Source organism: Haliotis rubra, unplaced genomic scaffold (genome assembly GCF_003918875.1).
Source record: "Haliotis rubra isolate DU_JTF1 unplaced genomic scaffold, ASM391887v1 Scf34, whole genome shotgun sequence".
Classification (NCBI taxonomy): Eukaryota; Metazoa; Mollusca; class Gastropoda; order Lepetellida; family Haliotidae; genus Haliotis; species Haliotis rubra.
The window spans coordinates 2,823,853-2,847,428 of record NW_025767013.1 but is presented as its reverse complement, the minus strand read 5'-3'; the positions used below and the strand labels follow the sequence as shown (position 1 = coordinate 2,847,428).

Here is a 23,576-nt window from a genome sequence, read left to right as displayed (position 1 = left end):
AATATGCTGACAGACCAACCCAAGGATCATAACTGAGTTTGTTGTTTAACACCACATTCAGCAATATTCCAGATAAATGGCAGCGGTCTGTAAATAATCGAGCATGGACCAGACAATACAGTGATCAAGGGCATGATCATCGATCTACGCAATTGGCTGACTGACTGAGTTTAGTTTAACGCCTCTTTTAGCAATATTCCAGCAATATCACGGCGGGGGACACCAGAAATGGGCTTAACACATTGTGCCCATGTGGGGAATCGAACCCGGGTCTTCGACGTGACGAGCCAACGCTTTAACCACTGGGCTACCCCACCGCCCCCTACGCAATTGGGATACGATGACCTGTGTCAACCAAGTCAGTGAGTCTGACCACCTCTTATAGCAAGCATGGAGGAAGGTTTAAAAGGTTACATAAAATGGTGAGTGTAGCTGTGGAAGAGGACTGTATTTGTCAAAATAACATTTTATCAAAATAACAGTCCTAAGACCAATCTGAGCACCCTCCCCACACACCCCATAACCAGTCCATTAGTATGGGTGTTACAGAACCCTGGACCACTCAGCTATCCATGCCCTGTCAAACAATTATAATATAAGGGTAATGCTATTTTTGAGGGCATTATCATTTGCAGAAGCCCGAGGTCTTCCATTAACTGTCCGACGAAGGAGGGCAGTTGAAAAAGACCAAGGGCTTCTGCAAATGATAATGCCCTCAAAATAGCATTACCAAGTCATTATTAACTAAAATACATGGAACTTGTGTTGAAAAGAAAAAGGAAACAATGAAGGAATTTGACTGTAAGTTTACCCAAATCAACTTCTGACGGGGTTGACTGCCCGAATGCAATTACGTCATCGAACAATGCAAGTGACGTCACAACGGAAAGTGACGATATTCGACCTTGGCCTTTGACAAGACCATAACCTGCAACATGTCAAACTATGTCCGTGTTCGGTTTCGGTCCATCAACAGTCTTAATAGTGCAATTGTTAAGGTTAGCACCAACAAGAAAGCCAATATTACCGCTATTTAAAGCGGGAATTTGGGTTGCTTTGACTTGTTTGACCAAGAATATCTGCCAGTCGAAAGCCAATTAATGCTGAATGAACCGTAAGCCCACGCACCCACTATGACGTCACTTGACAACAGAACTGATAGTGGCCCATCGTTAAGGTTGAGCGGTCCAATATCATTTGCAGCGGCCAGCAAATTTCTGATAATGGGAGGACCGTTTCATTATAATTCCATGTATTTTAGCTATAATCAAACTTAATCAATGTAAATACTACAAACAGAATATCGTGGTAAACATTTATCACAAATCTGTCATGAACACCGTGGTACAAATGTGACTGGCTGTATTCGAACAACCTCAGCTGTGACATCGTCAAACCAGCAGGTTACATGTACCGTGTCTATAGAGAAGAAGTAGAGACTGTCTTTACACTTCTGTCTTCGGTACACTGACCGAGGGTCTTCATTCAGCACCTCCTGTATAGCAGCTTCAACATCACCTACACAGCTGAACAGATTCAGTCTGTAGTTGGAGTCAGGCGAATCTGATGAAAACCTCTGAAGCTGCTCAGTTGCAGTTGGTGTAAACCGGACTCTCAGCTTCCTGACATTACTGATCCAGTCAGCTGTCTTCACAACATCTGTGCAGTCACTACTTTTTGTCTCAGTTGATACAGAAAGGAGACTGGACGACAAGGTGTCAGGAGTTACCTCCCCTTCATCTCCATGTTTTCGTTTTACCATATCATCCTTTTCACAGGTAGTTATATTTTCATGGATGTTAAAACTATTTTCAGATTTATTACTTTGATTACTTCCTGAGATCACAGTACCCCCTGAATCTTCATCAGTCTTTTCAAAGTCAACTTTCGAAGAACTCGGCAGATTCCCTTCAGTTTCCAAACTTTTGGAATCCTTCAACAAACATGGGTCTCTGATTGAGTTGGCAACACTTTTATCCTCCTCAAGTGAAATGTCTGTTGGGTCAAGTCTTGGTGATTCTGTTTCATGATATTGGTCAGATTTTGTAACCATGGTAACAGGAACATCATAGTCGGGGATGTACGGCTTAATATCCAGAATTGGGGTCCCATCTAGGATATCAATGCCTTTCAAATATATCGTGGCACCTACAAATAGCACATCAAAGTCATTGACTGTTTAAATCCCACATTTACAGCAAGGTGTTCAAAATTAAGATCTGAATGATGAGCCATTAAATCACAAACTTGTCATATGCACAAAATTACCAAACGTTGAGTGATAGACTCTAACAATAGTTTCTTGAAATCATCACATTCTGAGGGAACACTGAAAATAATGTGGCATTGAAAATTGACCTGTACATGGACAGCTACAGTATAACAAGAGATTCCAGAATCACTAACAAGCACATCTACGTAAACAAAGAGTTCTTAATGCTTTTGGTCTTTTCCAACCTTGACACTGTATAGTTGTTGCAAGTAGACCTGACACTAACATAACTAACACAAAGTTCTCAAAGAACATAAAATCACAGCGACAATAAATAAATATAAATATGTTTTCTGTATTTAAATTAAATACAGCTGAACATTTATTTTTATCATAAACACATAATTCTGGAAGCACCATAGTGTATGCTGTACAATTCCTTTACCTTGTATTTTGTCAACAGCTGCAAGGGTGAGGCCTATAGCATTCGGTCGGTAGGGGGACCTTGTAGAGAACACCCCCACCCTCCGTCCATCCAGCCTCGGGGGTTTCACCTTGGCCTTGGTGTGGGCATTGTTGTTCTTATGGAACAGAAACATAATCCTGAAAAAGAATGGAGTGAGTTTAGTTTTACACCTTTTTAGCAATATCATGGCGGGGAACACCAGAAATGGGCTTCACACATTGTACCCATGTGGGGAGTCGAAGCCAAGTCTTCGGTGTGACGAGCGAATGCTTTAACCACTAGGCTACCCCACCGCCCGAAAAGAATAGAAGTTCATACTGTAGATATCATCTTATAATGTTTTACCGGCATAACATTTCTAGCAAGGTCAAAACCTGAAAACTCTGATTATTTTCCAGTAAGCAGGGACAACAGGCCAAACACACTAATCACAGGAAACGAGTAGAGCTAGTTCTGTGCTGAATATTGGAGCCTGTGTGAATGACTCTAGCATGATTTAACATTAAGAACACATTACACTCATCATTACAACCGTGTCTTGGCTATGGGAACATTGGGAGTACATGTATCTGATACATTTATCAAGCTTTCAAAAGTCATATATCATCAATATCAAGGATGACTTCAATGTAATTTGGAATATATCAGTACTTGTATTTGGTATGTGTAGGATTTAGATAAAAATGTATACTGAGTGTATGTTAGGAACAGATAAGAAAGATATTAGTAAGCATACTAATTGAGAGTTTACCACACATGAGAGAAGTTATCCAGGTCTTCTAAAGAGTGTTCAGGGTTGTTAAACACAGCCTTCTCAATTGTAATACTGCCTTGTGCATGTGCACAGATGGCTGGTTGACGTGGCGTTCCATTCTTATGGTGAAACACAGATGTCATGTAACCAATTGGCTTCAAGTGCCATAAATCTGAAACATTAATAAATGTACGTTTTCTACCATCAACATGGCCACAATATCACTTTTCACATTAACAAATAATTAGAGATTAATCATTGCATTAAATATATATCTAAACATATATCATCTAAGAATAAATGGAAATCACAATGTGAACCATCATAATGAGCCTTGCTTGCCCAACTGACATTCAATCAATGATGAAAATATTCAAAAGATATGAAAGATTAAAACATTCATCATCTTTTCAGTTATGTTGGGTTTTTTTGTTGATTGCGACTGTCCCTGCCTTAACAAAATTCTTTTAACAAAGAATAATACACAATCTCTTTGAGTTCATGAAAAGCTGATTTATGAAATTATTTTTCATATAAATCTACACTTCACCTATGAGTTCACCAGCGTTTATCTGCAGGTTTGTATTTTCCGGATTTTAATCTCAGGAAAGTGATCTACACGACGAGGTCATTTCAGTAATTCACGTCAAAATAGACTGTCTCTGAAATATTATAGTCAGGTCGGTGTTATCATTTTAGACACAGTTTTGTTCAAAATGTACAAACCGCCCATCACAACGTGTTTATCGTAAAATCTCCTGCCCCGACTTTTCGACACGAGTTGGACCACGTTATTACACTGAAGCAGAATGGATTTAAAACGAATTGATAACGTCTTTAATATATTTTAAATGGAAATAGAACATCAGTTAATCATAATCCCAATATAATATCATGTCATTATTGTCAGTTGTTAAAGGGTGGGCTTATAAAGATGTATTTACGTTTTTATGAGAAGTCTCTAGTTCGTTAAAAACAACGATTATACATTTCTAGAACACCATCAATGAGAAACCGGAAGCGAGTTTCTGCATAGCAACAAAAGGATTTACAGGTTTAATTTTACAACAGCTGGAAATGTCTTCATAAGGAAACTTGATTGTTATGGAAACTGTACAACGATGTTGGATTTAAGAGAAATTTTAATCCGAAATGTGAGTCGATATAAGTTTGTGAAAGCATTCATGTTGACTTGACCGTCGTGAAGATAAACTGTCATGGCGGACATCGTACATTGTAGCATCTGAATCTGCTTGTGTCGATTTGATATCTGTCGTATATGTACAAGCGTTTTCGAGAATGTCTTCCTACACTGAAGAAAAATAAGTATACTGGGTATTAACATTACGCCGAAATATAGATCAGGATATCAGATTTATGTTCTAGACTAAAAATATGCTGACATATTTCATAAATACAGGTGTTTTTTTATAGCTGATATGAGAGATGGTTCGCATATGATTCAAAATCGTTTTTATTTTGTATTTATTTTGTGTATTGATCAGAAGAACATTTCTGGGAAAGACTTCTACCCCTATCCCCCCTTAAATTTCATTCTAGTCAAATCATATTACCAGAATATAAATTTTTCATCTGATAAGAATGAGCTTTAACATGTTTTTTTATTAACTGTATCTGAACATACTGAAAGACATATCCAACTTCTAAAACTGCCACTCATCGTTAAAATTTTAGGGGGGATACGGGCGGAAGTCTTACCCATTTCTGAGTATCTGAAACTGCAGAAAGAACATCCTCTTTCTCCCTGGATTGTGTAAACATAGTGCCCACATTACAGCTGGAAGGCGCTTTAATAGGTCTTGTTGTATGTGGTGTACAGCATAGCATCCTCATCCCCATCAACCAGTTAAACATGATCAAGTGGACAAGGTGTTCCATCTTTATGTGCACAAAATGAATAATGTAATAAATGAGGATAGATATTTCACAAAAGACAGACTGATCCTATCTAGGCCCTATTACGTAATGATTAGTGTATGCTTATAGTTCGTTAGATATTCAGGTATATTACTTACCTTGGTATAATCTTTAGGGATTTAGAGTTTTTGTTTAAAACATTAATTTTTAAACTTATCCTATCTCATGACTTGCACCTCTCTCTCTTGCTTCGACTTTTAGTGGAACGACTGTAAACTTTTTTCCATAGGCCTCCTTGTCCATTCGCCCATGCACTCCATGCTGCTCTCCTTAATTAGCTTCCTAGTTCCTAATAAAGCTTGCAGCGTGCTCCACTAATTGCCCACGTGACTACCTTGAATGATCATTCTCTTTCTTGTCGCATGACTGTGTGGATGTGCTGTATATTAGGGACATTATTTCACCCCAACATCATGGGGGAAACTGATAATCAGTCAAGGAAAAGGAAAGTTTGTGCTCAATGCAAGACGTATTATTCGTCCCTCGACCCTCACTCATCTTGCAGTGACTGTATTGGACAATGTAACTGGAACAAACGATGTGGCAAGTGTAATTCGCTAAAAGATGAGGATTTTAAGGCCTACCCCCATGTTTGCTCGCTGGAGAATCGCCCGATAGGGACAGGAAATCAACAGAATCTGATCCCACTCCCGCCAAGCGTATCAAGTTACAGCGACTGAAAATCGGACCTTCATGTAAGAGAGCACGTCTGTGGTTCAAGAGGATTTTATGGACGCTTCATCAGATTCTTACTTATCTGAGGACGTTCAGCACCTATTACGTACGCATCAGTCACCTCCTTCCATAGCGTCAGATCACTCGCGGGGGGTTGTGATCGACAATTCTTCGTTGCCTGTCCCATCTACACTACCAGGGGACCTTACATCTACACTATCATCATCAAGATCATCGGTACATATCCCCTCGACTGTCTCAGTTTGTTTGGAGCCTGGCCAACCGCGTTCAACCAGCCAACTGTCTCCCCACAGTTCATTGAACCGGACAGAGCTGCCTACAACAGTGTCGCGGGGGCGTTCATCACTCAATCACTTCAAGGTTTCAGATCCGGCGTGGGGTAGCCTAGTGGTTAAAGCGCTATTCATGATTCACATGGGCACTTCAGGTTTTTCTGGTGTCCCCGCCTATTGCTGGAATATTGCTAAAAAGCGGCATAAAACTAAACTCAGTCAGTAATCGCCGATCCAGATCGCCACATTATTCTAGATCACCACAACGATCGAGATCACCTTCACGATCCAGATCACCATCACAAGCCCAATCTAGATCACCGTGCCGATCAAAATCACTGGATCGATCCAGATCACAGTCACGATCCAGAGCACAACTACGATCCACATCACCTGATCAATCCAGATCACCTAACCGATCCACATCACCAAACGGGTCCAGATCACAACTTCGAATCAGATCACCGGACAGATCCAGATCACCTAGCCAATCCAGATCACCGAACCAATCCAGATCACAACATCAAAGTAGATCATCGGACCGATCCAGACCACCTAATCGATCCAGATCACAACTTCGAATCAGATCACCCGGACCGATCCAGATCACCGAATGGATCTAGATCACAACTTCGAATCAAATCACCGGACCGATCTAGGTCACCTAACCGATCCAGATCACAACATCGAAGTAGATCGCCAGACCGATCCAGATCACCGAACCGATCCAGACCACAACTTCAAAGTAGATCACCTAACCAATCCAGATCACCAAATCAAGCCAGATGGCAACTGCAAACCAGATCACCTGTTCAATCCAGATCACGATCACAGTTTCCAGTTAGTGCATCGAATCGATCCAGATCACTTTACCAATCCAGATCATCTTACCAACCCAGGTCACCTATACGATCTAGATCACCTTACAGAGCCATTGACCAATCGGGATCACAGTACAGATCCACATCTCATGGCCGATCCTATTCAGATGGTCAAACCAGAGCTCCAATCAGAACCAGATCACCAACTAGAACTACAGCGACCCGGACTAGTTCTTCATATCATACCAGATCACCTAGCCATACTAGGGAATCCAGATCACCGGCTTACCAACCTACTTCGGTACTTACCACGTCGAGATCTCGATACAGTTCCTCTGACCGACGTTCAGGTGATCATTGCCCTGATACCACTAATAGGCCTACAGTCTCTTACAATTTTCCGTCTACACGCTCTGAGAATCCTTCGACTCACTCTAGGATCATCGCTGAGTCATGGGAACCTGATAACAGTTCCACTCCTACAGCGACTCCAGATCTAAATATGATGATCTGGGCCATAACCTCAGCCTGGAACCAAATACAGCCGTCTACTCCAGCCCATCCGGCTTCGGTAGCTCCTGGCTCTTCATCTGGTCCACCTCCAGAGATTGGTCCAGTCCAAATAGCCATGCCTGCATCTCCCACTCACTCTGAGTTATCTACCACTGAGGGTAGCTTTGCAGCAGTTGAGACACCTCAGGTACTCCTTTGGATTGTTGAGAAGCTCCAACTTCCCTTGAGTACTTCAGCAGATGACCTGGATCACTATTATATTCTTAGGAACTACCTACCTTAGGTCTACTATCACCCTACCACCTCAACCTTGTATTCTGAAATTATCCAGTACACTAAATGATGGTTTCAAGAGCCTGAAACGAATTAAGGATGGATTCTCTGCTCCCAGATATAATCCTTCTACCTCTCATGTCCACGGCCTAACAAAAATCTCTACAGCTCCAAAAGTTGATGAGGATATTGGTACCCTGTGTGGCAAACGAGCTGCTTCGCCCTACTTTATTGAGGACCGAGAGTTGGCTCACATGGATTCAGCGGTGAGAAAGACGTTGCCATCTATTACTAATAGACCAATCCCGGTTCCTAAAAGTATTAGTTGCATGATTGCAGCAGTCGATGCTGTTAACACTGCTCTGGAGCATACTTACTCTGATCAAGACGCTTACATCCGAGGATGCATGACTTTAGCTCTGGACCAGTTCCAAATTATCCTGGATCAGTTGTCTCATTTTGGGGGCTACAATCTTTCTGTTCGCCGACGTGGACCCCTTAACATCTCTTTATTGGAGGAGCGATTTAAAACAGAACTGTGTCGCCAGATAAAGAAACCCACTTTCAAGTCCCGATTGAACTGTTAAAGATACAGAAGTCACAGCTCCAGGACTCATTAGGAAGGTTGCTTCTGGTGTTCTGATACAGTCTTCTCTTCACATTACCAGCGAGACCTGTCTGTCACGGATGTCAAGGGACTACACCAGTTCGGACCTCTTGTACTGGCTCTGGCCCAACAATGCAGATGAGGGACGGTTCCGCATTCGCGTTACTACTTCCTTGTATATACTGAATAAAAGGTGAACTGGATCTCAACCTTTTGTTCTCATTATATGGGTTTAAGAACTACTTCACTTGGCCTCCATACCAAGGCAACGGAATACGGCCACCTAGCGTGGCCCTACGGACCTGAGGCACAATCAGTATGACGAGGCAGAGGTGTTCGACATTCACGCTTACTGACCTCTACTCCACGGAGCAATTACGTCAGTGAAGTGTGACACTCCTGAATTCCAATGGATTTCGTTGCGTTCTGCCTCCAAAGTTGCCAGGCACATCCTTTGAATAAGCTTAGGCAAAGGAGTGAGGGTCAATTTGATGCTGCCCGGAATTTAACGTTAAACCTTGGAGATGCCAATTGTGTTTCTCTTTCACCCGCTTCGGTCGGGTGTCTGGGGGCTGGCCTTCTTGAAGCCTTGTTAATCTGGCCGATTCTTACTTGCCGAAGACTTTAATACAAGGGGGGCGTACACTTGTTAATCGGGAGCACCCATCTCCCTGGGAGTCATTGTGCTTAGTAAGCCAAGGGGTTGCGGAGAACCTACTACAAGCATAGGAGTTGCGTGCATGCGTAACAGGCCTCCCTTGTACATCGCTATCTACGGTTGTCATCAGTCCACACAGCTCCAAGACCAGCTGTTCGCACTGTCCAGACAGAAGGGTAATCTGTGGCCCGCCGTCCAACCGTGGGATAAGTGCAAGTCGTGAGATAGGATAAGTTTAAAAATTTGGAAATTTTAATATAAATTGTATATTTATATACTTCTCCTATCTCACGCAATGGATGCCCGCCCCGCCTCCCCACTACTCAGATTACAACATTGGTTCCAAGATGAGAATGATCATTCAAGGTAGTCACGTGGGCAATTAGTGGAGCATGCTGCAAGCTTTATTAGGAACTAAGAAGCTAAGTAAGGATAGTAGCATGGAGTGCACGGGCGAATGGACAAGGAGGCCTATGGAAAAAAGTTTACAGTCGTTCCACTAAAAGTCGAAGCAAGAGAGAGAGGTGCAAGTCATGAGATAGGATAAGTATATAAATATACAATTTATATTAAAATTTCCAATTTTGGTCATGTGTAAAGCAGGCACTCTTAATGTGTTTAAGTGAGTATTTTGGAACTGTAGTGAATGAACTATAACAATAACTTTGATCCACCATCAAACTCAGTTGACCAAGGCTAGATCATCTGAATGTTGTGCAGAGTCATGCCAAAAATGTGTCTGTTTATAATCATTTCAACTAATCTAAAGATGGCATGCAGATTTTTATTTTCTTGGAGGAAATAAACACTACAACCAAATTCATTGTCTCTTTCATTTCTCCTTTTCTCACTTAATCACAAAGTTTCAATTCACACATGGTATCAACATTGTAGAACAGCTGTTTAAAATTTGATCATTTCAATAATATAACATCAGTATAATTCTTGAAAATCACATGCCAGCATGATGTCAGGACCAGGATTCACAAGTATAGTGCCTTGGTTAAATCCCTGTTTGTGCAGTCAAACTGCATAGGTTTCAAATGTGCATATTTATTGCTTGGTACAAGAAGTAAAATGTCATGAAAGAATCTGTTCTTCTACCTGAACATTGTGTTTTCGTTTACCACCTTTCGCACTAGATGATGAAATAAACTGGTATTAAATGTGTGTGTCAAACATCTTACATTGAAAATACTTGTTTATGCTTGTTTTTGTTTCAGCTGGAAGTAATGTTACAGACTTCATCAAGAATGCTCCTATAACAGACAAGAAATCTCATCATGAGTTCAGACGTCAAAAACACATCAAGCTTTAAGGGATTTATGCGGGAGTCAAAGATCCGCACCCCTAAATACCAGCCTGTCAGAGTTGTCAAACCCGAGAAACATGATGCTATGTATCCCATGAGATGGCCACCATATGATAATGTAAGTTTTACCATTTACTTGGATGTATCTTGAGTCTGTTGATTGGTTTGTTATTTCAAACAACATCACTTTATGAACTTAAAGTTATCCTATAATCCCACTAGGTTTTTAATATCTCAGCATATATCATCATTTTTAGTTTGTTGTCCAGCAGGTTCATTTAGGAAGAAGCTGCTTGTAGTATTTACTTGAATAATATGTTAAGCAATCATGTTTCCATTTCAGGCTGATGTTGAGAATCGTATTGATGGAGTGCTTGGCCCACTGTCTATATTTGCTCCATTTCCACATGAGGATGGTAAGAAGAACTCTTCTTATTCTCATTATATACATAAGTATATCAATAATTAAACAAAAATAATTTGTTTGTTATTTTCCATTTTCCATTACTACTTTCTTTTACGTGTCAAAACTATATCAAGTGTGATGTGAATTATATTAATTTTCTGTTTCTAGAACCAGAACATGTGGAACTTGAATTAGAACGCCCGGTCACTCCCATTGATGTAGGTATTCTTGTTTATTTGATTGAGTCATGTTGTGCAAATACAAAATAGTTTGATGGAAAAGAGTGGTTTTTTTCTGTTTGAGCATGTCAGTACTTTTCCGTTTATTTACAGCAAGAGATCAAGAGTCAGCCATCATCTCTAGACCAGCTCACAAACTTTGTGAGGCGTCGCATTGCAGCACGACCTGATGTACCTTTTCTCTCTATAGAAGATCAACGGAATCTGGTACGGTCAATTTTAATAAACAATCATCCCATTTCTGCTTACCGTACTAAATTGTTTATGCCTGACGTCTTAATGTAGTTTGTTTATTCCTGTCAGTGTACTGCCTTATGGTATAGGAGAGAAGATGCAGTAGATTAATTATATGTTTGGGTTATCTCCCTTCATGTGTTTTTGAAGTTGATGTGACTTCATCTGTCTGTGACTTTCTCTTTCGATCTGGAACGGTCAGTAAAAATGGAACCCTATGTTATCACCATATTCTATAAAAAACATTCTTGAAAACTCAAAAGTTTTGGACACAGACTACTTTTTTTTAGGTTTATGTAAGACTCAATCATTATTACACTGATTTTAAAAGCCTATGATCATGCATATGTTTATATTTCAGGCTGGTATCATCATGGGTGAGGTGAACTTGATCTGGCCAGACATCAGGAAACAGATTGATGATCCATTTCTGGTGTGTTAAGTAGTATCTTATAGCTTTACTCAGACAAGATACAAGAAGCTTTATCAAATGTGGGTTATCACAAACATATAATTAGAATTAATTGTTTTGTAAATTATATCTTGTATCTAAACAGTGTATTGACAACAGATGTTTTCCTTCACTGTACAGAGTCCTGAGGAGAACAAGGAGTTGAACCGGCGTATCGCTGTGTACATTGTGACTGTCTGTGAACAGCTCTTCTCTCATTACCTCGACAAAGCTCAGGGTGAGTGAGTTAGTATGGTTTAATTCTGCTTTAAGCGATATGTGGGGGAATCAAAACTTCAGCGTTACAAGCAGTTGCTTTGACCATAAGGCTACACCACCACCCCAAGCTCAGGGTGAACACATTTCTCATATATACATGTATACCTTGACATTCTACCAGAGGTTATATAATCCTGTATGCAAACAGACCTGTAATGGATGCTGACATGTCATGTTGAGAACAACTGATACATTTTAGATCACACATCTTGTTTTCTTGTCCACACTTTGTTGATACGCTTTGATCTTTCTGTGTGATCATTCCATACTCGGTTGCAGTATTAAATAGCCGGGGTGTATTCAGTGGACCTGCCAACATGAGTCGACTCAAAGCCCAGCTAGCCCTGGAAGCCAGCAAGTTGTAAGTAATAAAAATACACAGACTGCTCATTTAATTCACACAGGTATCTTATTCTGTGAGTTAGCTGGAATTATGAAAGTTTAAATACAGGAGTGTTTGTATTTCAATAAGTTCTGTGCATGCATATTGTACATTAGTGTTTCAGTATCGCGATAAGTTTGTTGTAGCTTGATGACAGACAGGTTGGTTCGGGGTTTCAGTAACACGTAGTTTCTGTTTGACATGTATATATATACAGTTTGACCACCCTAGGTTGGTTCGGGGTTTCAGTAACACATAGTTTCTGTTTGACCTGTATATACAGTTTGACCACCCTAGGTTGGTTCGGGGTTTCAGTAACACATAGTTTCTGTTTGACCTGTATATACAGTTTGACCACCCTAGGTTGGTTCGGGGTTAGTTTCTGGACCTGTTCAGTAACACATAGTTTCTGTTTGACCTGTATATACAGTTTGACCACCCTAGGTTAGTTTGGGGTTCAGTAACACATAGTTTCTGTTTGACCTGTATATACAGTTTGACCACCCTAGGTTAGTTTGGGGATCTGTAACACATAGTTCCTGTTTGACCTGTATATACAGTTTGACCATCCTGACGATCCGTCGCTACATCGTTGCTGACATGAGAGGTCAAGGGGAAACTGATTCTACGTCCTCAGAAGACTTCTTCCCTTCTCATCCCACCAAGGCTAAGCCTGCTGTTGGAGGATTTTCTCAGCTCTCATATGAAGGACTGGTAAGGCTAATGGCAACTATTTATTCAGATTTTTGTGGTATTGAGGCATTGATGATGATGATCTGTTATCTCCCTTTGATCAGCAAATAGCAGGTGTGAGTTTGAATCGTTGTAATTGACTTTACTGACATCAGTCAGTAATGGTTCAACTAGACCTTTCTACCATAGCTTCAGCCCTCCAAACCATCAATACTGTCATCCATCTGTCACTATTGATTGACATATACTGATGCCATGTCTACATGAAAGTACAGTCTACCTGTGTGAAGATACACATACTAGATGATGAATGATACTTCAAGATTATCCAGAGAAATAAATGTCATTACATCGGTCATGTAAAATAGAATGGATGATTTTAGTGCTCTTGAATCCAGCATTGTTTGGTTATTATCTTATATATTTCTCTATTTGCGTAAAGGTTAATTCTAGGTTAAAATGGAACTGAGATGCCATGATTTACCTGTGTTTCTGTCAGATACAAACAAGTCGGCCAAAGTCCAAGGTGAAGAAGTACAGGATGCGAACACTGGACCACGATGTGAGAGAGGTGGGTTCTGTGGACCATGGCAGTACCAAGCTGTATTATTATGGAGCTACAGTAGTGGAATGTTGTTGGTGTGAAACAGTAGACAGGTCGTGGTAGCTTTTCCCAATTATTCATGTATTATACAAATGTAAATACATGCATGTAAATTTGTCATGAAATGGAATTTGTATGTATTTTAACAGAAAATGCTTTGGTAAATATTCTGTGTGACATGCATCCTCAAATTGTTTGACATTCAGCTCTGATTTTTACTTATGGTGTATGCCCAAGAAACAAACATGACAGTGATAAGGTGACCACAGTAATGATCTCCGTGTTCCAACAGATGACCAACAACATGCCAAGCCTGGACACCAGCAAGCTGATGGACCTAGTGGCCCAGCTCCCGGACAGGGCCATGGCCTCCCCCTCTGAAGGTACTGACTTTGTACTAGGGCGATCCTAGTACAGTGCTAGTATTAGATCTTGGGTTCACCGTTTCATGATCCATGATAACTGACTGAGGAATAATCTCTATAGTGCTGGCTTGTTTGTGTTTGCAAGCCACAAATATATGTTGTACTTTCGCTTTATTCTGAAAATGTTATTTTTTATGTTTAGATGCTCGATCTCTTGCAAGCAGAATTTCTGAGAGAGAATCCAAAACTTCTAGGTATGTGTTGTGTCACTTTTGTTTGATTGTTATGAAATAAAAGACATGCATGCATGCATGCACACTCACTCACTCACTCTCACACTCACTTACTCACACTCATTTACTCACTCATTCACTCACACTCACACACTCACTCACACTCATTCATTCACTCACACACTCATTCACTCACACTCACTCGCTCACTCACACACTCATTCACCCACTCACTCACTCACTAGTTTCCGAAAGAATGTATGTAAGTAACCAGTTACTTGTTCTAGTATGATAGTTTCTTAAACACTGACATATTTTTGTATTCATCATCCAGGATCTAATGACCCATACACTTACAATACATGGCCAGTCTCTGATGATGTTATACTTTTCTATTTTTTAAAGTTTCTCAAAAGAGGAGGCATCATTACAGAAAGTGTTATTGAAGGTAAGATGGTTTCAGCTGCAGTTCCAAGTCAAGATTAATGATTAGCAGTCAATATACATCACTGTTTCTGATTTGTATTATCTTAGAACCAGAACCACCCAATCACTTGTACACTGGAAATGATCCACCTGCTGTCAGATTGTAAAAGTTTTCAGAGGCTGATAATATGGTGATGAGAAATTTTGAAAATCATTTTTTTTAATTCAATTCCTATATCACAATAATATGTTACGGCAAACAGAAATTTACAGAATTAAAAGATATTTGACACCATAAAATGTGGTTTGTAATTAACATGTTTGTATTGTGTGTTACAGCGATGTAGTTCTGACCCCAACCTCCATGACGGCGAGACATTACTGGAGGAGATGGAGATTAGCGAGCGTGTCCGTGACGACCCCTTTCACCACTATGAGTTGGACGTTCTACACAGGGAGAGGGAGGTCATGGCTAAGGTACTTGTGACATAATGATATGTAAATGTAGATCAATGGTTATGTTGTACAACCTAGGTGTAAGATTCCAAAAGAATCGTTCTTTTAGCCTCAGGTTTTAGAGCTAGGGAAATCAAAACTTACATCCATCCTCAGGATTATCATAGAGCCATTTCTATGGATGTACTTCTTTTATATTGCCATTTAAATTCTAAATAGATCATTTACCTTGTATGAACCAAATACTTCACTTATTACAAAGTGTGACAAAAGTATACATAACCTTTCATTCCAAAGTTGAATTTACTGTCTGTGCTACACTTCCTTTCTGTTAGTACTGGTATATTTTATTTTATCAGAGAGTAGTTACATACAGATGATATATGTTATCAGACAGTAATTACATATCAATGATATATTTGCCTTATCTACACAACCGATGATAAGTGAGCGATTATTGCTTAATGCTACATCTACAATCTTGTAGGTATTTTTTTACTGTTTGAAGGACATCACATTTTCTAACTTTTTAATAGGTTTGTAAATGCAAGATTATGTTTAAGCATGACAAAGTCTCTATATGAAAGGAATTAGTGTGACATATGACTATAAGTACTCATGGTATATACACATGTTCTAGTCCAGATGATGTTGACACTTTCAGGTAAGACAGTGTTGTCCTCACTCACTATTGTACCACACACAGCACAATCTCACAGCCACACAAACACAGATCATACACTCAAGCAGTATCAACACACTGAATGTCTGCAAAATCTTATTTGTTTTCATTATGCCAAAAGTTTATTTTTAAAGACTTTTTGGTTCTGATTTGCAGCACAAATATTATCTATGTATTCTTCACTAACTATAGGTACCAGGTAGTGGTAATGGTGAAAATGCATGCATTCCTTCTGTTATTGCCAGGAGTCTATATTGTACCAAGCTATCAGTGTTGAGGGAATCAGCACCCAATCAAAGCACTCAGATCACCTTGTTAAACCAGACTCTGCTTTTTACAAACAAGGATCCAAAGCTCTAGCTCTTGAGGAACCAGAATCAGTTTGTCTTGTGCTAATGGTTCAAAATGGCTGGTAGAATTTCAGGCCTGTTCATGGTCGCTATGTGTTATTGCTATTTAGGCAAACAAATGATTCTGGTTTGTATGCAGTTTGTATTCAAGTTTGTTATGTATGTGTTTATTTGTTTATGCAAAAAGGCGACATTGAAGGATACACATATCCATTCTGATGTCCACACTCCAACTGAAGAGTGTAATCTATATAGATAAATATGAACAAAATGTTATGTCAGCACACTGATAATTCTGTCTGATGGACTATTGGCCAGTAACTGGGTATTCAAGGTTAGTACTCGTCCCGGACAATCTATGCTAGTTGTAAATGGGGACTTAATAGATTAGAGCCCTGTTCCTGAAAGCAATCATAGCGCTACGACTGTCGTAAGTCTATGTTAAAGTATGGGAGTTATGATCATCTTAAGCCAGGGTCCCTTTTCACAAAGCTGTCTTAGCGTTATGACTATCTTAAGTCAGTGTTAAACCATAGGAGTCACGACAGTCGTAGCACTGAGACAGCTTTGTGAAAAGGGACTCAGGTGGTCAGACAGGGGTTTGGTTGATATTGTGTGTCATGGTCGGCAAGGATTGTTGCACATAGGGCTGTGCAATATTACCAGTATATACCGGTACAGTATCTCGCGATATGGTTATCGCAGATGGTTCAGATTCTGCAATATGTTGGGTCATCCAGAGTTAGGTCCCTTTGAATTATCTGCCCTTGATTTCCATAGCAACAAAATGTGCATTAAAAGTGCCAAATATACTTTTGTTTCTTTTCTGTTTCATGTAACATTTCACAACTGTTGGAGTTGAATCTGAATGAATCACTGACATACAGTAACAATAATTACATACTGCATTGAAGTGTATTCTGTTGAAGCAAACAACATTTACCATGAAAATCATGTTATACTATTACCTTTATCATTTTGTTCGCAAAAACATTTATATCATTTATCTGTACACCACTGGCATACACCCATACACAATGGGGACAGGGAGCCTGAAAGTATGGTGTAACAGCAACTAAGAAGACGATGTCGCACACGGGGAGCTCTTATGAAGTTATGATGTACACACTTGGACAGAAACCTTCCAGTCATTATATCACAATATGTATTTCAATATCTCTTGAATTATCGCAATATATCGCAATATGAAAATCAGGGCAATATCCAGCCCTAGTTGCACACAATATCAGTCACTGGATTGTGTGGTCCAGACGGAAACGCTGCTGTCACATAGCTGGAATATTGGTGAGTGGGGCATAAAAAACACACACACATGTTCACACAGACCAGCGAGTACACTGATCAGCTACTGCCATGATTATGCATTCTGTTAATGCAGGAGAAGGTCACGGATGAGCAGCCCAAAATTGGGTCAAGGGAGTATGCTGCGGAGGATCTGCGGAGGCTGGTGGACAGGAAGGATGAGTCTCACCAAGAGGTGGATGAAGATCTACCTCCTCTCTTACAGGTCAGTCACGTCTGGTCACTGCTGATGGACTCTCCCAGAACCTCGTCGATAGCCCTCACTGATCATCAGAATTCCACCATTACTGGGGAATGTTAACTGAATTATTTACAGCTTTATAACAGAATATCCCATCCATCAGCAAAGTCTCTGCCATTATAAATGTTGACATGCGAGATACATCCATGAGCTATATGCCTGTGTTTATGACTACAGGCTATTGTCCGCAATGCACGTCATGATGGCCTGAAGGAGAAGATGGCAGAAGAGATGAAGGAATTGGAGAAGAAGAAACAACAGAGGATTGAGGATGAACAGTAAGTGCAGCCATTTTACTACCATGTATCTGTCACTGAAACCTTGCCGTCTTTAGACAGTGCAGTATTAAGGAGAAAATTCATAAAGTACTGGAAATATGTAAATAACCCATGACATGTTTTAGATGAGTGCTTTTCATTCAGTATATGGCCTCTGTTTTGCAGCATCGCTGTTGAAGCACCTACTCATCCCCAGCCTGCAACTGTGAACAGCAAGCTCTCAAACGAGGTAACAATATCATGAAATAAAATGATCTTAGTGCTGTTGCTGTCAAATATTCATGTTAAAATAGAAAAGATATGACGGTATATATGACATAATTATATGCTGTTAAAGCATCATTCAATATTTTCATGACAAATTAGATTCATTATACATGGATGTTTCTGCTTGCAGCTGACTGTACGTACATCCGACATCCGAGTGTCGGAGCGGGTATGCATGTCCTCTATCACCCTGAACAGATTTGCCACTGTCTACAACGACCTGATTGAAGAGGTAAGTATCTGAATGAATGCTGTTGTCACCATTGTTTACCTGTATTTAATGTATATATATATAAACAGTAGATATAACATTTGATATAACAATGCTAGATACAACACAAGATATAACACATGATCTCTATACAGTGTTCACGAATAGCTTCTGACCCTTGGACAAATCTGGCAGATTCGCCAACGGTCCGATAGAAGTCTACAACCCGCCGGCCCCAGTGTCTGACTGTATATTTCACAATGACTTTGACTGAAGTTGTTATATGTGACATGTGACACTTGTTTGCTGTTTATAAATCTTATGTTTGTTAATAATTTCAATGCCAATTATAAGAAATGTTTAATCTGAAATGTGTGTTTAATTTTATTCTATGGGTCCTGTGAATTTTCTGTGTGTCAGCCAGACATCTGAAACTTACAGGACCCAATGTCCTGTTACTTTGAAACACCATTCGTGAACAGTGCTATATACCATAAAAAAAAAGTAGGGGATATTCCATTTCCCGAGCATACCACTAGCCAATGCCAATGCATACGAGAAAAGTAATATATACCCATACAGATGAAACATTTCCAAAGGAATGGAATAAATTGTCACATCCCTTCATTTCTCTTCATCATCTGTTTCCTCCTTGGCTTCATCATTTGCATTTTATCAATCTTGTAAATCCAATATCCCCTACTTTTTTGGATGGTATATATATAGCAATACTTAAAATACTGGTAACATCAGGTTAAAATACAATGTATCCAGGAATGAATACAAATGTTATCCAAATGACCCAATTTTTAACTGTCATATAATGAGAACAGACAGCCGGACATGGTTCTATATCATGGAGAATAGATATTTTATGGATATTCCATACGGGTGGGTATTGCAGAGAATATTCATATTGCAATATATTGCGATGCGAAAGCATGTATTGCGATATGTATTGCAATATATTGCATGAAGTATTTTTGAACAAAAAACTACTTATAATCGAGTTACTGCTTGATTTATAGAGCAAAAACACAACAAAATCACTATGCTTGATTAAGCTTTTTAATAACAAAATGTTAATCATAATAGAATGAAAATGTGAATAATATTTGGCACAAATAAAACAAGGAAATATCCGAAGATTTCCGAGTGTTACGATGTTTTCCGAATACAAATCAAAATACCGGTTTTCGATCAGCGTATCGCAATACGTATCGTTTTCATGTCTGAACCGGTAAACCGGTTAGATTGCGCAGCCCTAATATTCAACCAAAGTAAACATGTTGTGTCTACCATCGCCCTGTTTGTGTGTCAGGTGGATCCAGCCACTGTGAAGGGTCTAGACAAGAACCTGTTCCTGTCAGATGAGATCAGGGGAGGTGTACCGTGAGATAATGAAGACTGTGCCCCAGGACCATCTGGACTTAGACGATGTAAGGCTGCACTGCGTAACAACCACATTCTTAAAAACTGGAACCGAAAATTAAATTTATCATATTTTGAATGAGACAGTCTTATTGGGTATTCTAAAATATGTTACAGCAGAAAATATGTGAAAGCAGAAATGTTTAGCATATCAGAATATTTAATTTATTACATTCATAAGAAATGGTGTGAATATAGTGTTTCTTCAATAGTAAGTGAGTGAGTTTAGTTTTACGCCAAACTTAGCAATATTCCAGCTATATGGCAGTGGTCTGTAAATAATCGAGACTGGACCAGACAATCCAGTAATCAACAGCATGAGCATCGATCTACACAATTGGGATACAATGACATGTGTCAACCAAGTCAGCAAGCCTGAACACCCGATCACGTTAGTCGCTTCTTGTGACAAGCATGGGTTGCTGAAGATCAATTCTAACCTGGATCTTTACCGGTGTTTCTTCAATAACATGTAAAGGTTATAATAAAGAGAGAAATTACATTAAATTGATATTATGTATAAGTACTGGAAGACTGCATGTTTGGACTTTCTGATATTTACAGGACTTGATGATAATACCTGCAGCAGAGAACATCTCCCTGGCTGGCGTCATGGCGTCAACAACACTAGCCAAGAAGCCTAATGAGAGGGTTATAAACCCACAACTCAGGAAAGGTCATGACCCTCCCTGGGGAGAAATGGATGCCAAAAACTGGGCAAGAACGTGAGTACAACATGAATGCTACCCTTATGTATCGAACATTGTTTTAGTGATGCTATATATAAGGGACCGTTCATAATTTATGGCTAGGGGGTGTGATGATGATTTTAAGGGGGGGTCACCCATTTTGTTCTGGGGAGGTAGGGGAGGTCATCAATTTTGTACACGTTTCTAGGGGGTCAGCAATTTTGTACACATGTTTCTAGGGGGGGGTCAGCAATTTTGTACATAAAATATTTTAAAATTATGCTTTAAAAATATGGAAAGGGGAGGGGGACATTGACTTTGTACATGGCATGCAGGGGGGTCACTTACTTTGTACATAAATTTTAAATTTTAGGGGGGGTTATTCACATTGTACATGCTTCTCCATAAAAATCATCATCACACCCCACCCCCCACCTCACACCCCTAGCCATAAATTATGAATGGTCCCTAAGAGTAAATTCTGAGTTGAGTTGATCCAGATAGTTTTGTGTACCACTCCTTGTCATGTCCGTTCATTTGTTTCAGACCTTCAAGTCCACCAAAGAATTTTCAAGGAGACAACACATTTACACCTTTAGTGAGTGTTCTGATACTAGTATGTGGGGTAGTAGTCTAGATAGTAAAGTGTCATGCTGAAGACCCAGGTTTGATTCCCCAGATGGGCACAATGTGTGAAGCCCCTTTCTGGTGTCCCCCACCACGATATTGCTGGAATATTGCAAGAAAGGGGTGTAAATATCCAACTCACCCATTCACTCACTCTAATACTGGTATGTCTGACTTGTGTATTGTGCACATCTTCTCAAATATTTTACAAATATCACCTGTCAATTGTCACAACATGAAAGCTTGTTCCGCAACCCATGAACGGGACTTCAAATTTGGTGACAGCCTACATTGACTATGTATTCAGCATACATCTGTTAACGAGATATCTCATGAACTGTTGTACCCAATGTCTTCAAATTTGGTGACAGCCTACATTGGGGTATTACGCAGACACCAGTCGATTTTGGTGACCATGACCTTATCTTTAACGGTCACTACGACACTTTGACCACTTTTCAAACTCTTGTTAACGCGATATCTCATGAACTGTATAACACAATATCTTCATATTTGGTAACAGCCTACATTGGGGTATTACGCAGACACCAGTCGATTTTGGTGACCTTGACCTTATTTTAAAGGTCACCATGACACTTTGACCACTTTTCAAACTCTTGTTAACACGATATCTCATGAACTGTTGTACCCAATGTGTTCATATTTGGTGACAGCCTACATTGGGGTATTTCGCTATTACGCAGACACACCAGTCGATTTCGGTGACCTTGACCTTATTTTAAAGGTCACCACGACACTTTGACCACTTTTCAAACTGTTGTTAACGCCATATCTCATGAACTATTGTACCCAATGTCTTCAAATTTGGTGACAGCCTACATTGGGGAATTTTTGGGGGACATTGCCATATTAGTGGCAAACACTTGTTCTGTCTGTATTGTAAGCAAGAGTCTATATAACCTGTGAAAACCATGACTATATGTTCTGACATGTATCAAATTGCTTCAATAAGTTCTCAAGTAAACAGGTCATTGTTATTATTGGTAATCATCTGCTCCATATAGACTCCTAACCCGGAGAAGATCCATGCTGCCTTCAGTAACCACCCGTCGAAGACATCTCAGCCGCTGACATCATCCGAGAACATGCCCAGCGTGGTAGCAGACAAGATGGCCAGGACGTATGCATCGTGGCTTCAATGGTGGAAGAGTACTGTCACCAGCGACGACTACATGAAGTTCCTCTCCACACAGGTTAGTCGGCATACCTTTTGAATTTGTTTCAAACAAGTTAACATTACATCTTACAGTATAGTATGGTACACCATTTATATTCTTTACAAGACCCTCATACTTCCAGTAAGGACCCTGGAATTAGTAACTGGGGGTACCTGTGGACCCCTAGATTTGAAGGTCAAGGTTGACCCTGTCCACAATCACTTCATATACCTTCTAGAATAGAGTAGAATAGATCAGGTATGGAAAGGAATCTACTTTGTTTACAATTTACTACACGGTAAAATCATAACACAATCAAGCTACAGGAAACGGCAAATAACAAGTTGTACATCTTTAATTTATCTCTTATGTGATGAATATTAGGAAAAACTTACTTGCTGCAGTCGCAGAATTTGTCGTGAACACCGAGCAGATGTCTAATGATATCGCTCTTGCTTGACCCAGTGTTTTCCCACAAGCTGTTGAATCGGTCATAGTGAACTAAGCAGATTCGAGACTGGTTCCTCCTCTTCCCTTCTGCCTGTATTCTTTGTTTTTTTGCTGATTCTGTCGTACGTCTTCGACCCATAGCCAGAGCGAAAGTAAATCCATTTCGCCGGGTGCCAGGCTTTGTTTATAAACAGGGAGTTACCCACGCTAGGTTGCGCTGCTCTATTGTTTATAAACTAGGAGCTACCCACGCTAGGTGGCTCTGCTCTTTCACAAAATATGTGCATTCAAGACTGTGGCGCATCAGAGGTCACGAACTAGTCAAGAATTCTGGGATATCATCCGGGCGCTCACAGGAGAAAAACAATAACAAGAGCAACAACCAGTCCACGGAAATTGCTCTGCATCAGTGGCCCTTTAATGCCTTTTCAGGAATGTTACATCAGCAGAGCTATTGACACATCAGATAGATACAAAACATATTTACATAAATTCATTAATTTAGGTATCTTCACATTTGTTTAAAAGATGTGCCACTCATATAGTGATGATAAACATT

At 39.9% G+C, this 23,576-nt stretch overlaps 2 protein-coding genes across 3 annotated transcripts in view; one reads left to right on the top strand and one right to left on the bottom strand.

Moving 5' to 3' along the window:
- Positions 1-1,303: 1,303 nt before the first annotated feature.
- Positions 1,304-4,247, bottom strand: LOC124284625 (tRNA (adenine(37)-N6)-methyltransferase-like). 2 transcript variants are annotated; one of them, XM_046720731.1, is made up of 4 exons: positions 4,159-4,247; positions 3,430-3,604; positions 2,658-2,815; positions 1,304-2,148 (listed from the first exon to the last, which is right to left on the bottom strand). In XM_046720731.1, the coding sequence occupies exons 1-4, from the start codon at positions 4,163-4,165 to the stop codon at positions 1,331-1,333; spliced, it is 1,158 nt and encodes a 385-aa protein (XP_046576687.1). In that variant the 5' UTR covers positions 4,166-4,247; the 3' UTR covers positions 1,304-1,330. The 2 variants fall into 2 exon arrangements, with proteins under 2 accessions (XP_046576687.1, XP_046576688.1); XM_046720732.1 differs by lacking the exon at positions 4,159-4,247 and adding an exon at positions 3,983-4,152.
- Positions 4,248-4,438: 191 nt separating this feature from the next.
- The window catches only part of LOC124284594 (coiled-coil domain-containing protein 87-like), a 30,494-nt gene continuing 11,356 nt past the window's right edge, over positions 4,439-23,576 (top strand). Inside the window, 23 exon segments of the mRNA XM_046720702.1 lie at positions 4,439-4,586; positions 10,434-10,640; positions 10,866-10,938; positions 11,097-11,146; positions 11,261-11,374; positions 11,763-11,834; positions 11,994-12,090; positions 12,411-12,492; positions 13,074-13,227; positions 13,706-13,777; positions 14,103-14,193; positions 14,378-14,429; positions 14,814-14,856; positions 15,174-15,311; positions 17,722-17,850; positions 18,064-18,164; positions 18,330-18,393; positions 18,562-18,663; positions 19,964-20,023; positions 20,025-20,081; positions 20,638-20,798; positions 21,309-21,360; positions 22,415-22,603. Coding sequence (XP_046576658.1) covers positions 10,494-10,640; positions 10,866-10,938; positions 11,097-11,146; positions 11,261-11,374; positions 11,763-11,834; positions 11,994-12,090; positions 12,411-12,492; positions 13,074-13,227; positions 13,706-13,777; positions 14,103-14,193; positions 14,378-14,429; positions 14,814-14,856; positions 15,174-15,311; positions 17,722-17,850; positions 18,064-18,164; positions 18,330-18,393; positions 18,562-18,663; positions 19,964-20,023; positions 20,025-20,081; positions 20,638-20,798; positions 21,309-21,360; positions 22,415-22,603 — 2,100 coding nt within the window. The 5' untranslated portion in view covers positions 4,439-4,586; positions 10,434-10,493.

Excerpts from the sequence above, each read along its gene's own strand:
- LOC124284625 (XM_046720731.1), bottom strand. Across the intron at positions 2,816-3,429 it reads GATAACTTCTCTCATGTGTG|GATTATGTTTCTGTTCCATA; the intron begins GTAAACTCTCAA and ends ATTCTTTTTCAG. Across the intron at positions 2,149-2,657 it reads AGCTGTTGACAAAATACAAG|GTGCCACGATATATTTGAAA; the intron begins GTAAAGGAATTG and ends TGCTATTTGTAG.